Here is a 14,100-nt window from a genome sequence, read left to right as displayed (position 1 = left end):
GAAAGGGTATGAACAAAACGATTATCCAAAAGATAAAACTTTCAAAGGAAAACTCACGACTTAGAACTAAATACGCAATAAAAACACAATGAACTCCCTCAAGAATTGAAGTTCAGCACTTGAGGGGAACATTCAGGGGAACGTGCAGCGGGGAAGCGAACGCGGTGCCAAGTCAGATGAAGGAAGTGCCACGGTGGACGCCATGTGTTCAGAGGGGGATAGGGGGAAGAGGGGAGATAAGCCTGGTACGTGGAAGGGGGAGTCGCGTCCGAGTTGGCCCCAGGGATCCCGCCCTTTCTCGTTCCCTTATGGATAACTGGCTTCATCGCCTTCACCCCTCCCCTTCTCTTCCTCCTCCTCTTCAACGTCTGCAGCTTGCTTCCCCGTGTGCTTCAGATCGTAGCTTCGTGCTACGCTTTGAGCTTGAGCTTCTTCCCAATCCGACCCATCTGCTGGTTTCTCGCATTACGCTGGCTGGGGATGTCAGGTATGTCCAGTCCTCACAGCAGGGATGGTGCGACCTGTCTTTTGTATGTCCAGGATTGTGTGTGTTTGTGTGTGTGTGTGTGTGAAAAGGGGCTTTGGGGTTAAGCTAGAAATCGCGTAGGAGGTGCATTACGAAGAGGGGAATGCGTTTGCGAGAAGCAGGACTGGGGCTTTCCTTCACGTCCAGCAGTTTTTGCAGATTCGTGCACAGCTCTCTGGGATTCGGTGAAGCTGCAAGGTTTTTTCGGGGGAGAAATTCGCTTGTGGAGGGTGCTTCTTCTTCCTTGCTTGCTTTGAGGGGTTGCATTTGGCACAGACGCCCATCAGTGTTTTCTGTGGAAGATGTGCATTTCCGAACTCGTGGCCTTGTATAAGTGGTGGATTCTGCAATTTGTGAGGTCCAGGGTGTATTCAGGATATGGAAAAAGAGCTACATTGAGTTGGCTGTTACAATTTGATGAAAGTGATGTAATCGCGTTCAGGATGCCATTGGATGCTTTAAGTCTTGAACTCAAAATTGCTATCTAGTTTGCTTCCTGCCGGTTACCGGACTTTGTGGTTGCAGTTTGTGTTTTCGCGAATGGCTAGAAAGGCATCCTGTCGAGGATGGAATTCATGATGTTTGAACCTTCAGTTTCGGTTCCGGATTCTATCGCAGTTGGAACCACAGATTGAAACAGAATAATTGTTTTGGTCAATGCTGCAGAAGTACTCCTTAGTCGACTGTCAAAGCATGGGTTTTGTAGTTCACTCTATGCTCTTGACCTTCATAGTAGCTCACAAATCCCTAGTTTTCTATTGTTGGATTGTAGGATAAAGATACCCGAGGCCAGCCCAGCGTGGGTATGGTCCTGGAGCCAGCTGCCGGGTTGTCTTCACAACCGTGTCTGTTGTCCGTGTGCAAGGATGTTTGATGTAGGGTTGAAGAACTCTCAAAGCATTTACATAGATTAGAATTAGTTTCTCGAGTTTGGGCAGGTTCCGTCTGCATCTTGTAACTTGATCAAGCAGCGGTATTCATGTTCTAGAACTGTACTGATGAGATTATTTGTTGTCTATCTCTCTTGAGTGGTATCGAAACTACCACTAAGCTCCTACAAGCTAACACAAGGATCTCATTGTGGCATGGGTTAATGCAGAAAGTGGCGGTCGCTTCAAGCACATTAGGTGCATGAAGTGAGGAAATGACTACTGCCGTAAATTCTGGTGGAATTGGATTAGTCAATAGGCATAAAGAACAGACATGGGTGCCTGTTGAACGACCTGGGTGTTCTAAACCGCCTTCCATGGCTGCTCACAATACCAAGCATCTTTCACGTCCGGGGTGGGATAAAGGGGGTAAAAGAATGGAGCTCTATTCTGCCCCGACGTGGTACTATGGAAACCACCAGCAATCAAATCTGGTGCCTCAAGCCACTCCTAAATTCTCCCTTTCCATGCGTTTTATGGGACCCTTTCAAAAGAAAAATCTTTCTGGGTTGAGGCTTTCTCTGCGACTTTGCTGTCAAGCTGTTCTCGAAAATGAAGTTTCGAACATGCGAGTGGCTGCCTCCTCCGTTGATGAACAGCCTGTGAAGGTGAAGAAGGTGAAGGTAAAAGTAGTGAAGAAGTTAAAGGCCGAACAAGAGCATGTGGGAAGGAGTCTTCAAGCCATCGGGGTTCGAAATGCAACCCTGGCTAAGTGTGTGATTGAAGCAGACGGAATGACTGAGGAGGAGATGCTGGAGTGGATGAGTATGTTGCAACGTTTAGGGGTTAAACACTCCGAGATTGTATCCATGGTGGGGAAGGATGCGAGTGTTCTCCGTGCACACATTCCAGATGTGGAGCGTCTTTGGGTGCATCTCAAAGATGAGCTAGATTTTGATAGAAGTATAGTTGTATCCATGTGTATGCAGTGGCCGGGCCTACTTCTCTGCTCAGTACAACACGTGAATGATGTTACCAATTACCTTTTATCCGTAGGGTTAGAACTTGATGACGTGCAAGGGGTGTTTCAAAGACGGCCTCATGTTTTGAGCCATTCCGTGGAACGCATTCAGTGTAGTGTCCAATGCTTACTGCAAGCAGGAGTTCTTGTTCAGGATCTCGCCCCCATCTTGAGAAAGGTGCCAGAGCTTTTTTCTGACTTAACTCAGAGGAATCTGGACTCAAAATTAGAATTTCTGTTGAAGGTAGGTCTTGGAGCCGGGTCCTTGGGCAAGGCAATTGCGAGGCGTCCAAACATTTTGAACTACAATCTAGATAGCATGAGAGTCGCTTTCCAGTACCTAGAAACATTAATGCGTAGTCGCGATGTTCCCAGGTTGGTCAAACGGTATGCCGAGGTATTAGTTCTGGATCCGGAACGCAAAATGGCTCCCATGGTTAATTATTTAATCTCCCTTGGTGTTCAAAGGGATAATATCGGCAAGGTGATACTGAAGCGGCCTCAGCTCCTTGGCTACACAATTCCAGGCCTTCAGCCAACTGTACAGTATCTTATTGAACTTGGTGTCAAGCCGGAGTCCTTGGGCAAAGTTGTCTCCACTTCTCCTCAGGTCTTAACCATTTTAGCCCTTCTAGTTTGAACCCGTTCCATGTCCTTACATGGATTTCTTAGTCTTGTAGAAAAGGCCGATTTTTTTGTCACATTGAATGTTGTATTCGTGTGGCCTTGTGGAGTAGTGCATTTTGTTAAGGGCAAGTCTGAAGAATGTGACGACCTATGGCAGGTACTCACGCTGAACGTGGAGGAGAAACTAAAGCCAGTCGTGGAGTTTTTTCGCAGTATGGGATTAAACAAGGAACGTGACATCGAAATGCTGCTTGTTCGGAATGCCCAGATACTTTGTTGCAGCATTGAGAAGAACCTACGACCAAAATTTCTTTTCTTTAAGGGTCTTGGATTGACAGAGAACTCCATTGCAGATATGATAGTTCTCTTCCCATCCATGCTCGGTCAGAGCATTGAAGGATCTCTTGCTCCCAAATTCAACTACCTGATTCATGAGATGAATCGTCCCATAGAAGAGCTTGTGGAGTTTCCTCAGGTATCAAATATCTCACTCAATCATCGCTTCCATTCTAAATGTAGCTTTTTTCTCTATTGTTGTATTCATATTAATACTTTGAGAAATTCCTCAGATTCTGCAATTAATCGATAGTTGTGCATGTACAGTACTTTGGCTACAGCTTGGAAAGAAGGATAAAACCCCGGCATGAGTTGTTGAAGGGGAAGGCTATAACGACCAGCCTCGCATCAATGTTGGCATGTGTTGAGGACGACTTCAAAGCTCGTTACCTGTCTGGACAGCCGCCCAGCCGTGCTCCATATAACAAAAGGGTTAAAACTGACAGATCTGATCCAACTCGTACTGAGTGAGATATGCTTTGCTCTCTTTAGGCTTTGTCACTTCATGAACAATAGCATTGCAGATACTATAGAAAGTCCAGTTTATGTCTGTGACGTCACACTGTTGTAGGCCAGTCCTTATTTGTAACCTTGACTGATGCTACTGCTGCTGCTGCTGCTTCGAGACTTGATGTGCAAGCTCTGCATGCCACTTAGAAAGGAATTCATTGGAAACCACGCATTGATATAGAAAGGCAGGATTTGTTGCCTGTGCAAATTGCCCTCCTCCATTTAAGTGACTATTCTGTAGAAAATATTGACTCCCGGATCACTCAGGTCTACTGGAAAATATATGGGTCCTTTATGAGTTGTAGATGCTTAGCCTTTTACCACATTCCCTCAGCTGAATTCTGACATCCTTGTGAATGTTGGCTATAGCAATCTCAAACCTAAAGTAGATTGGAATTTTGCCAGTTGTGAAATTAATGACTAGAAAATGTAAGATTAATAGTATCTTGGTACACAATTTATAGAACATTGTATAATTTTACAAAAAACAGCAGAATTTAATTTTGTGGTGGTATAAAGTTGGTCAATGTCATTGTCACAAAAACACCTTTACAAAAGCTTCAAATACTACTACTAATCATACTGTTGTAACAATTAAAAAATCAGAATTGAAGAGATACAATGAATTTGATGGTCCTCTATCTAATATTTAAAACTTAGAAATAAAACATAACTTCTTTTATTTCTTATTCTTATTACAACCTTCATTTTGAAATTACAAGAGTATTTTATTAAACCTTTTCCTTTTTGTAATCCTTTTTATTCAAATATGTATATATGTATATGAATGTATGTATGTATATATTTTACTGATACTTTAAGGTACCATTGGAATAGTTTTATCAGATAAATTTAGCATAATACAATTTAAGATAAAATCAACGAGATGTTAAATGTTACCTGTTTTTATTGAAATTTATATACCTTTGTTTTTATATTGTCCTTTACTTCAATTAAAATAATGAAAAATTTATACATACATAAAATTGATGAGGTCAAGAACAACCTAAAAATACTATTTAGTATGAAAAAAAATCAGATATCAAACAATATAATTAATCTTTGTGAGAAGTATACCCTGTAGCTTCTTATTTATTTATTATAATTTCATTCAATCTTGAGTTTTTGAATTACTTTATTTAAATTCTTATAGTATTCTAGAATTTAAAGAAAGATAAAGCAATAGATATTGTCTATCATAGGTATTTTTATACAAAATATATATTTTTAAAATGAGGATGACACAATGTACATTTATGTATATATATATATATATATATATGTAAGCCATTCATTGATTTCTTGAGTTTTTGTAACATTTATGCTGATGTGTTTAATTTATGGATATATTTTCATGGTTTTAAAATTTATTTTTATATTACACAATTTAAAGACTGAATGCAATTTTAATAAGATACTTCATGCAAAAAAATTAAGAAGAAATCAGCTTCACTATTAATTTTTTATTGCACATTTAAAATATGTTTTTTTACATTTTGATTGAGCAAATTTTTTATTTTGATTTATGTCTTTTGAGAAACATTTTGATGCTTCATCAAAATATCAAGATCATAATTACAAAAAAGAAAAATTTGAACAAAGTTTTAGAATTATTGTATGAAATTTAGCATCTCTGAACTAATACATTTATGAAATTTGTTTTTCTTACTATTGTAAATTCCATGTAGGATATTTATTTTATTATTAAAAGGACAAATAGATTCTTTTCTATGCATATTAGTTATTAAATATTTCATATGTAATAATAATAATCATTAATTATTGCTTGTAATTCTAGTCTTGAATTAAAATTCATAAAATCTATGTTATATTCAAACAATATAAAACATTGGTGTCTACATGTGCTTCATCGTCCAATAGTCATTGCATCAGACATAACATGTCAATTATTCAAATTGTTATTTAAATTCATATCTATTGAAGATTAGCAAGTATTTGCTTAGTTACAACCACATAGATATTAAGCATATTATGTTACTAATAGTCAAAAGAAAGCAAAGAGTTAAATGAAGTTACTATGGTGGCACCCAGGATTTAGTTGAATGAAGTAGAAATGGATGTAATATCAAAAGGATGGAAGTTGTTTTGTTGATAAGGAAACCACCGCTTAGAAGTAAAAGGTGTTAGAAGTAAGAATTATCTTTCTCTACACTTCTCTTAGAGTACAATCCTTGTTGATGCTAAGTGTTTGTAGTTTTTAGACTTCTTCTTCTTCAATAGGTTATGGGCCCAGTCACATTTGCTTAAGTGTTTTGAAGTTCTTTGAAGTGTTTGTTGATGTGTGGATTAGATAAAGTTGTTGTTGCTAATGTAGGATTTAGATTTAGATCTAGATCTTGTATTATATTATTAACTCTAATTGATCTAATCAACAACTTTCACATTCAGATCTAGATCTAGATCTAGATCTTGGTTTGCTCTTACTTGAGATTAAGAGCATTTTTGGTATTAATGTTTGATTTTCCACCTTAAGGCAAAGTTATAGAATACTTGCATTGTGCTATTGCTAAGATTGATCCTTGGTGGTCTAACTTTATAGTTTCATGTCCTAAAGTTGCTGATTGTGCTTAAAAGACCTCTTACGGTGTATAGAGATGATTTTTGAGTATAAGAGTGATTTTTGAGTAGCAAATCAGATTTGAGATACTTAAATAGGTCATCAAACTTATGAAAAGTCTTAAAAGTGAAGTTGAGAGTGTTTTTGAGAATAAGAACACTAGTTTATTCACAAAGAAGGATTCTGTGATTCTAAGGTAGCAAAACTTTCTTGCTGATTTTGAGAGCATCAGGACTTCTTCTTACAATCTTTTTTGATGCAACTCTTCTTTAGACATGGCTTCAAGTGAGGGTGAAGGATTGAGAGTTATTGAGAAGTTTAGAGGTGAGAATTTCTACCATTAGAAGGTAAAAATGGAGCTTTTGTTGGCATCTTTGGATCTTTGAGATATTGTAGATGAAAGGGAAGAGGCTCCAAGCATAGATGCTGATATGAAAGAAAATATGGAGTTCAAATGTCGTGAAAAGAAGGCTTTTGGATTGATTACAACCAATGTGGATGAAGCCAACTTCTCTCATATTATTTCTTCCAAAGACCAATGGAAGCATGGAAGACTCTTTGCAATATCTATGAGAGCAAGAACTTATCCAATATCATCTATACAAGGAGGAAGTTCTTCACTTGCAAGATGGAGGAAGGTAAAGACCTCATGGCTCATGTCAATAAAGTAAAGGCTCCTGCAAACCAACTAGCAATTATTGACAAGCCTTTAGAAGAGAGTATTATTGTCATGACCTTATTGATGAGCCTTCATGAATCCTACAACTACCTTATTGTGGCATTGGAATCCATTAAGCTAAAAGAAATTACAATGGACTATGTGACGGCAAGACTTATCCATGAAATAACCAAGAAGAAAGAAAAGGAGCCTCAAAGTGAAGATTTAGCATTCTACTTATGTCAAGGCAAAGGCAACTATCCAAATCAACAAGGTAACGTCAAATCTTGCTTCATTTGTGGCAAAGTAGGTCATTTTGTTCGAAATTGCTACAAAGGTAAAAAGATAGAGAAGGAAAATGCAAATAGTATGCAAGATGAGTTTGGAGGAAAAGATTGTGCATTCACAACAACAAATAGGACCTCTATGGCTGCCATATTAAGATAGATTGTGGATTTAGGTTGTTCCAAGTATATGATATCTTATAAGTATTCATTTGACATTTATGAGGCTATTCTAGCATCAAACGTGGTGTTGACGGATAGTAGCTTGTGTGAAGCCATTGAAATTGGCTCTATTATGGTGGTTTTGAATGGACAAACCAATAGGATCAGATTCAAAAACGTCGTTCATATGCCTAAGATGAAGCAAAACCTACTTTTGGTCAGTAAACTTATAATGGAAGGTTTTAAAGTTCAATTTGACATGAATGGGATGTTTTGTAAGAACATTGAGTGAAGATAAGGTCTTCAAAGCTTAAAAGAGGGAAATTTGTACTACCTCATTTCTAAGAAGGTAAATGGAGTCGATGTAGTCGCATTTGCTGAGTTTACATCAAACCAAGACAAGTAGGTTTTGCTTCATCTTAGGCAACATCATCGCCTTGGCCATTTGAATGTGAAGAACATGAGAGAGCTCAAGTCTATAGTAAGTGGCTTAGATCTTGGCAATATAAGCCAAAATAAAAAACAACTTGCATGTGAAAGATGCATACAAGGCAAACAACAAAGGGCCTCATTTCCAAGGAGTATAGCAACATGTGCTACCAAGTTGCTGGAGATTGTCCATTCGGATGTATGTGGACTTAGGAAGAACATAAGTATTAGATGATCAAGGTATTTTTTTACTTTCATTGATGATTATTCAAGAAAGATTTGGATCAACATTCTTGAAGCCAAGAGTGAATGCTTTTTGAGGTTTAAGGAATTTAAAGCACTTGTTGAGAAATAAAATGAATGCAAGTTCAAGGTACTATATACGAACAATGGATGTGAGTACATATCTAAGCAATTTGATATTTATTTGAAGAATGAATGAATTGCTAGACAAACCACAACTCTATATACTCCACAACAAAATGATGTTGCTAAAAAGATAAATCAAACCATTGTAGAAATGACAAGGAGCATGCTTTATGCACAAAACTTTGGCTATGAGTTTTGGACAAAATCTATGGTGAATGCAGTGTATACAAGAAATAGGTGTCCAATAAGTGCTCTTACATCAATGACACCATAAGAAGCTTGGAGTGAGAGACAACCTTGCATTTTCCATATGAAGACCTTTGATTGCATTGCATATGCAAAAACACCAGATTGTATGAGGTCCAAACTTGATGCAAAAGATACAAAGTGTGTGTTTCTTAGTTATTATGAAGGTACTAAGGCATATAGGCTAATGTGCTTGGAAACCAAGAAGATCATCAAAAGTCATGATATTGAATTTTTAGAGCATAAGAGTGCTTGTAAGTACTTGGAGATGTGTCCAAGTGGGAGTAATGGTGTGTTTATGGATATATCTTTGAATTTAGGAAAGAAAGAAGAAGATGAAGACAATGAAGATGATGAAGATGAAAAACCAAAGAAGGTTGAAAAGATGAAGGCTCCTACAATTCCTAGGAATAGCAATGAAAGAAATGAAGATGTTGAAGATTATGATGATGATGATGATGATGATGATAAAGAGTACCAACTATTGAATGAAAAACGACAAGGTTTAAGAGAGAAGGAGGTTTGAAAAGAACATGGAATGCAACAAGGTGAATCTTCTTCAATAAATGAAAGGAGATATCCTTTGAGAGAAAGAAGGTAACATGGTGAATGGTGAAAGGATCACATCTTTCCTCAAGTAAGTGAAGAACATGCAAATATTGCTCTTTTTGCTGATTCATTATCTTTGTGTGATGCATTGAAGTCCCAAGATGCAATCAAGTGGGAGAAGGCTATGGAAGAAGAGTATCAATCTCTTATGAATAATGGTACATGGTAATTAGCACATCTTCTAGTAAATCAATCTAATATTGGTTATAAGTGGGTGTTTAGGACTAAAAGAGGTGCAATAGGTGTGGTGGTAAGACACAAGCCAATACATGTCTAAGGCTAGACCATTGCATTGGACAACAGTAAAGAGGATATTGAGGTACTTAAAAGTTATAAAAGACTTCAAATTGTGCCTTGATAGTAAGAACATTGATTTGTAAGGTTATTGTGATGTGGTTTGGACTAGAGATGCAAATGATAGAAGATCCACAATGAGATATGTCTTCTTCATTAGAGTGGGAGTTATTTCATGGAATTGCAAGAGACAACCTACTATTGCAAGATCAGCAATAGAGGCAGAGTACATGGTAATAAGTCATTGTGCAATAGAGGCGTATTGGATAAGATAACTCTTAGAAGATATTGGACTAGTACAATTAGAAGCAAGTCTAATTATGTATGATAATCAAGGATGTCTTGCCAAGAATCAAAAAAAAAAAAAAAAAAAAAAAAACACACCATTCAAGGACCAAACACATTGATGTTCAACATCATTTCATATAAGAGAAGATTGAAGATGGAATAATAGGTATGAAGTATTGTGCTACAAATGACATGCTTGCTGATGTGTTTACAAAGGCATTAGTGAAGGATAGATATCACGAGTTGATACAAATATTAGGATTAAAAGCCTTTTGAAAATTAGCAAAGTGAGAGTGTTGAAGATCAGTAAGTACTTGCTTAGTTACAACTACATAGAGATTAAGCATAGTATATTGCTAATAGTCAAAAGGCAGGAAAGAATTAAATGAAATTACTATGATAGCACCTAAGGTTTAGTTGGATGAAGTAGAAATGGATGTAATATCAAAAGGATGGAAGTTGCCTCATTGGTAAAGAAACCACTACTTATAAGTAAAGGATGTTGGAAGTAAGAATTATCTTTCTTCTCACTTCTCTTAGAGTACAATCCTTGCTGATGCTAAGTGTTTGTAGCTTTTAGACTTCTTTTCTTCAATAATATCCTTGATGTTTATGTCCAAACAATATAAAATATTTTTTCATTCAATTGTTGTGACACCAAGTAGACAAGAATGGTCCTATAGTACAATGAAGCATAATATAAGATAGCTTACACTTTTTCAATTTGATATGAATGAAATTTCACTTTTGAGATAAGAACAAGAAATAATGAGACATCACAAATATAGTGACTAAGAGATATCAAGGTTCAATGAGTTCTAAATATTTAGAAAGACTTTACTTTCTTATGAAAGAAAAAATGTAACATGCGACAAATTTATTGATATCTATGCATTGCGTGAATGACTACAAAATCTTCACTTGATCCAAGCAAATTTCAAATCTAAACTATATGGCTGAAGCAATCACCTAAAAGGTCTTCAAAGATAGGTTGGATGGTTTCAAAAAAAGACATAAAACATTAAAAAAAAAAAAAAAAAAAAAAAAAAAAACTCTATGTAGTCAAATGCTTATAATTGTACAACAATTCCATAAATTCTCAAATATTTAAATCTACAAAAAAAAAATGTAAATACACTCTAGACTTATATTAATTTTCCTTTAAATCACAAAAATCATAAAACTTATACACTCCTTTTATGTAGTCATTCTTTTGTAGTCTTTTTTTCAAATTTACATTTGTACATACATAATTTTCGAATTACTTTTTAATCCACATAAACCATATATATATATATATATATATATATATAAGACCTATGTGGCAAAAGAAAAATAAAGCTCTAACCCATAATTTATTATTATTATTATTATTCTCCAAAAATGATATTTTTTTTTATTGTGTATGAATTCATCACAGCCAACACGGTGTCTAAACCAACAGATAAAGAAGAAGAAATAAGAAGGGAAAGTGGAGATCTGGGGATCCCTTGAGGTCATCGAATCCTGTCTCTCTACAAGCTACAGTGCACACTCATGAAAACAAAACAAAAGGCATCACGTGTTTGTAATGTAAGGGAGAGAGAGAGAGAGAGAGCATGACCACAGTATTATTATTATTATTATTAATCCATGCCGATGGTTTCATTCCGAGACACAGATCTTATTGTTGTTGACCCACAATTACAAACTGTAAAAAACTAGACGTTGAGGATATTGTTTGCAAACGAAGGCGGTGTTGTTCATGTTGTATAAACTCTAAGAAAAGTTAACATGAACTCTCTCCCTCGCTCTCTCTCTCTCTCTCTCTCTCTCACATCCAAGGAAGAAGAACTTGAACCTCAATCCAATAAAAGTCTGGGTGAAAGTTTTTTGTTTGCTTGTAATCAATCCTCGCCGACTGTAATAACTGAGTGTGGTCCCACAAAAATCAGGGTTTAAGAGAACCTGAAAGCCTGAACTTGCAATAATGAAGAACCTGGGGTTGAGCACGTGCTTGTGCAAAGGCGGCACTTTGGAATATAGTTTTTGAATCCCAACGTATTTCTTGCGACAATTTCATCAGCGATGCTACGGAACGTTCATTTCAACATCCATTCAGCACTTAGTGTAATTTTTTCAAGTATTTGATCATCATATTACAAAACTATATAAAGTTTAGATGTAGTATTGCATGAACTACATGATTTTTTATTGTAAATGAATATTTTATTGCTTTGTGATTGAATATTTTAATAACTACATTGTTATATATACATGTGTGTAATTATGTGGGGAGTAAGGTGAGGCAAATATATGTACTACTTGTATATGAATATTTCCATTCTTCAAACAACTTTGAGAATTGTTGTGATTACAAAAAAAAAATTATATATTTTTATTTCTTAAATTATTTTAATTAGATTTTTTTAATATATGTAAATATAATGTGTTTGATTTTGTAAATTTATTTGTAATAAATCTTAAAAATAACACTTGAGGGATTTATAGTTAATTACTTTTAGTTATATATTAGTAACTAAAATCAAAATAGTAATAAAAATTATTTTAAAAATATAAGTTTTTTATATTTTAAAAAATTACCTAATTACTTTTATATGGTGTTAGTTAATTGATAGCAAAGGTCTAAATTTTAATGATTAAATTTAGAGATAATAGTTCTTTGATGTATATTATAAATAGGGAGTTGATAAAGCCACACCCCATTGTTGTTAAAATCACATCCCTCCTCTCTTGCCATTTTATTATTGATTCCATCCATCCCATGTCTTTGTCCCCTGGTTCATGTCCCTTGCCTCCTTTCTCCAATCTTTCATTCTCTAATCCATGTTTTTAGCCCTAATACTACAATTACATAAATATGAAACTTCTAAAATGGTTTATTAAAGATTGGTGAGACATTTTTAAAGCTAAAGAATTATAAACAAAGAAGTTTTTTTTTGTTAATATAATATTAGAAAACTAATAATTAAAATTTATAATTATTAGATATATCATATATTCTATTATAAAAAAAAAGGTTGATTAATATTATAATTGATGCAAATAATTTCATGTAAATATTACACATATATATGAGATTCAAAGTTATATATAGATTTTTCAACATTAAAAACTCACTTATTACAAATATGCAATCCAATCATTGATGTGGAACCAAAATGAAATAAACATCAATCCATTGTAAGAAATAGAATAATATACAACAATAGTAATACATTGAATATGTATATATATGTGTATGTATATATGTATATATATATATATATATATATATGCATACACCTATTCAAAACTTTTGTAAATGATTAAATAGATAAAAATTTATTTTCTTATATATATATATATATTTTAATTTTAAATAGAAAATCTATAATTCTAAATAAAAATTAATAAATATTAAAATTAAATAATTTTAATTAAAATATATAAGTGTCCAAAATTTTGATATAATATTCATTATAATTTTAAAAAATAATGAAATATTATAGCAAAATTATTTAATTTTAAAAAATAATTTGATGATTTAGACTTTTATTTAATATTTCAAAATGTAATAGTTTTTTCTTTTTTTGAAATTGAAAGTTAAAATTTATGGAGATTAAGAAAGATTATCCTAGACATTTATTTGTTTAGAAGGATGTACAAATCATATTAATTTTATTCACGATGTGATTAAGAATAAAAATTTTATATATATTTGTTACAAGTGATAAAAGCTAAGACCATTTTTAGATCTTTTCTTTTTTCTTTTTTTCTAGACTAGAAGAACTTGAAAGATAAAAAAATATCACTCTTAAAGTTAGAATTGAAAAGAGCAATAATAGATTTTTTTTTTTTGGCTTATTGATATTTTTGCTTGTAAGTTTATTAATATGTTTAATTATTTTATAAAATTTATAAGTAATAATTTTTTGATCATGATTTTATTTAAATTTTGAATGAAATTGAGTAAACATGATTTTTAAAATGATACAAAAAATTGTAAAAGTGATCAAAATTAGATATTTGAAAAAAAATTCTTCTTCTATAAAATTATTTCTCAAGAATATTGATTTATTAACTTTTGTACATTTCAAATTTTATATTTGAATAAGAATTTATTAGAAATTGGTTATAATATAATTAAATTTTAAATTATTTTATTCAAATAATTGTATGTCTCAATCTAAAGAATAAAGATTAAGAACAAGGAACTAGGAACTAAGGAACACGAGATTGGAGAACATGGTAAGGGACTAAAAAACAAAGACAAGAGACTAAGAAACAAGGGATTGAAGAGCATAGGACTAGA

The 14,100-nt window shown here is 33.9% G+C and overlaps 1 protein-coding gene across 3 annotated transcripts; it reads left to right on the top strand.

The window, feature by feature from the left end:
* The first annotated feature begins 356 nt into the window (after positions 1 to 356).
* LOC112282749 (transcription termination factor MTERF8, chloroplastic) lies at positions 357 to 4,110 on the top strand. Of its 3 annotated transcripts, XM_024520803.3 has the most exons (5): positions 357 to 487; positions 686 to 756; positions 1,626 to 3,026; positions 3,201 to 3,518; positions 3,647 to 4,110. In XM_024520803.3, the coding sequence occupies exons 3-5, from the start codon at positions 1,671 to 1,673 to the stop codon at positions 3,848 to 3,850; spliced, it is 1,878 nt and encodes a 625-aa protein (XP_024376571.1). In that variant the 5' UTR covers positions 357 to 487; positions 686 to 756; positions 1,626 to 1,670; the 3' UTR covers positions 3,851 to 4,110. The 3 variants fall into 3 exon arrangements, with proteins under 3 accessions (XP_024376571.1, XP_024376570.1, XP_073390518.1); XM_024520802.3 differs by lacking the exon at positions 686 to 756; XM_073534417.2 differs by lacking the exon at positions 357 to 487 and having other exon boundaries at positions 717 to 830.
* Positions 4,111 to 14,100: the final 9,990 nt, after the last annotated feature.

This window comes from Physcomitrium patens, chromosome 5 (genome assembly GCF_059467195.1).
Source record: "Physcomitrium patens ecotype Gransden chromosome 5, ASM5946719v1, whole genome shotgun sequence".
NCBI classification, from domain to species: Eukaryota; Viridiplantae; Streptophyta; class Bryopsida; order Funariales; family Funariaceae; genus Physcomitrium; species Physcomitrium patens.
Note: the sequence above shows the minus strand (reverse complement) of the source record. Positions and strands in the feature narration are given on the sequence as shown.

Bases quoted from the DNA above. Each gene is read 5' to 3' on its own strand.
- LOC112282749 (XM_024520802.3), top strand. From the start codon at position 1,671: ATGACTACTGCCGTAAATTCTGGTGGAATTGGATTAGTCAATAGGCAT. The intron at 3,027-3,200 runs GTCTTAACCATT...GACCTATGGCAG, and splicing joins TTGTCTCCACTTCTCCTCAG to GTACTCACGCTGAACGTGGA. The intron at 3,519-3,646 runs GTATCAAATATC...GTGCATGTACAG, and splicing joins AGCTTGTGGAGTTTCCTCAG to TACTTTGGCTACAGCTTGGA.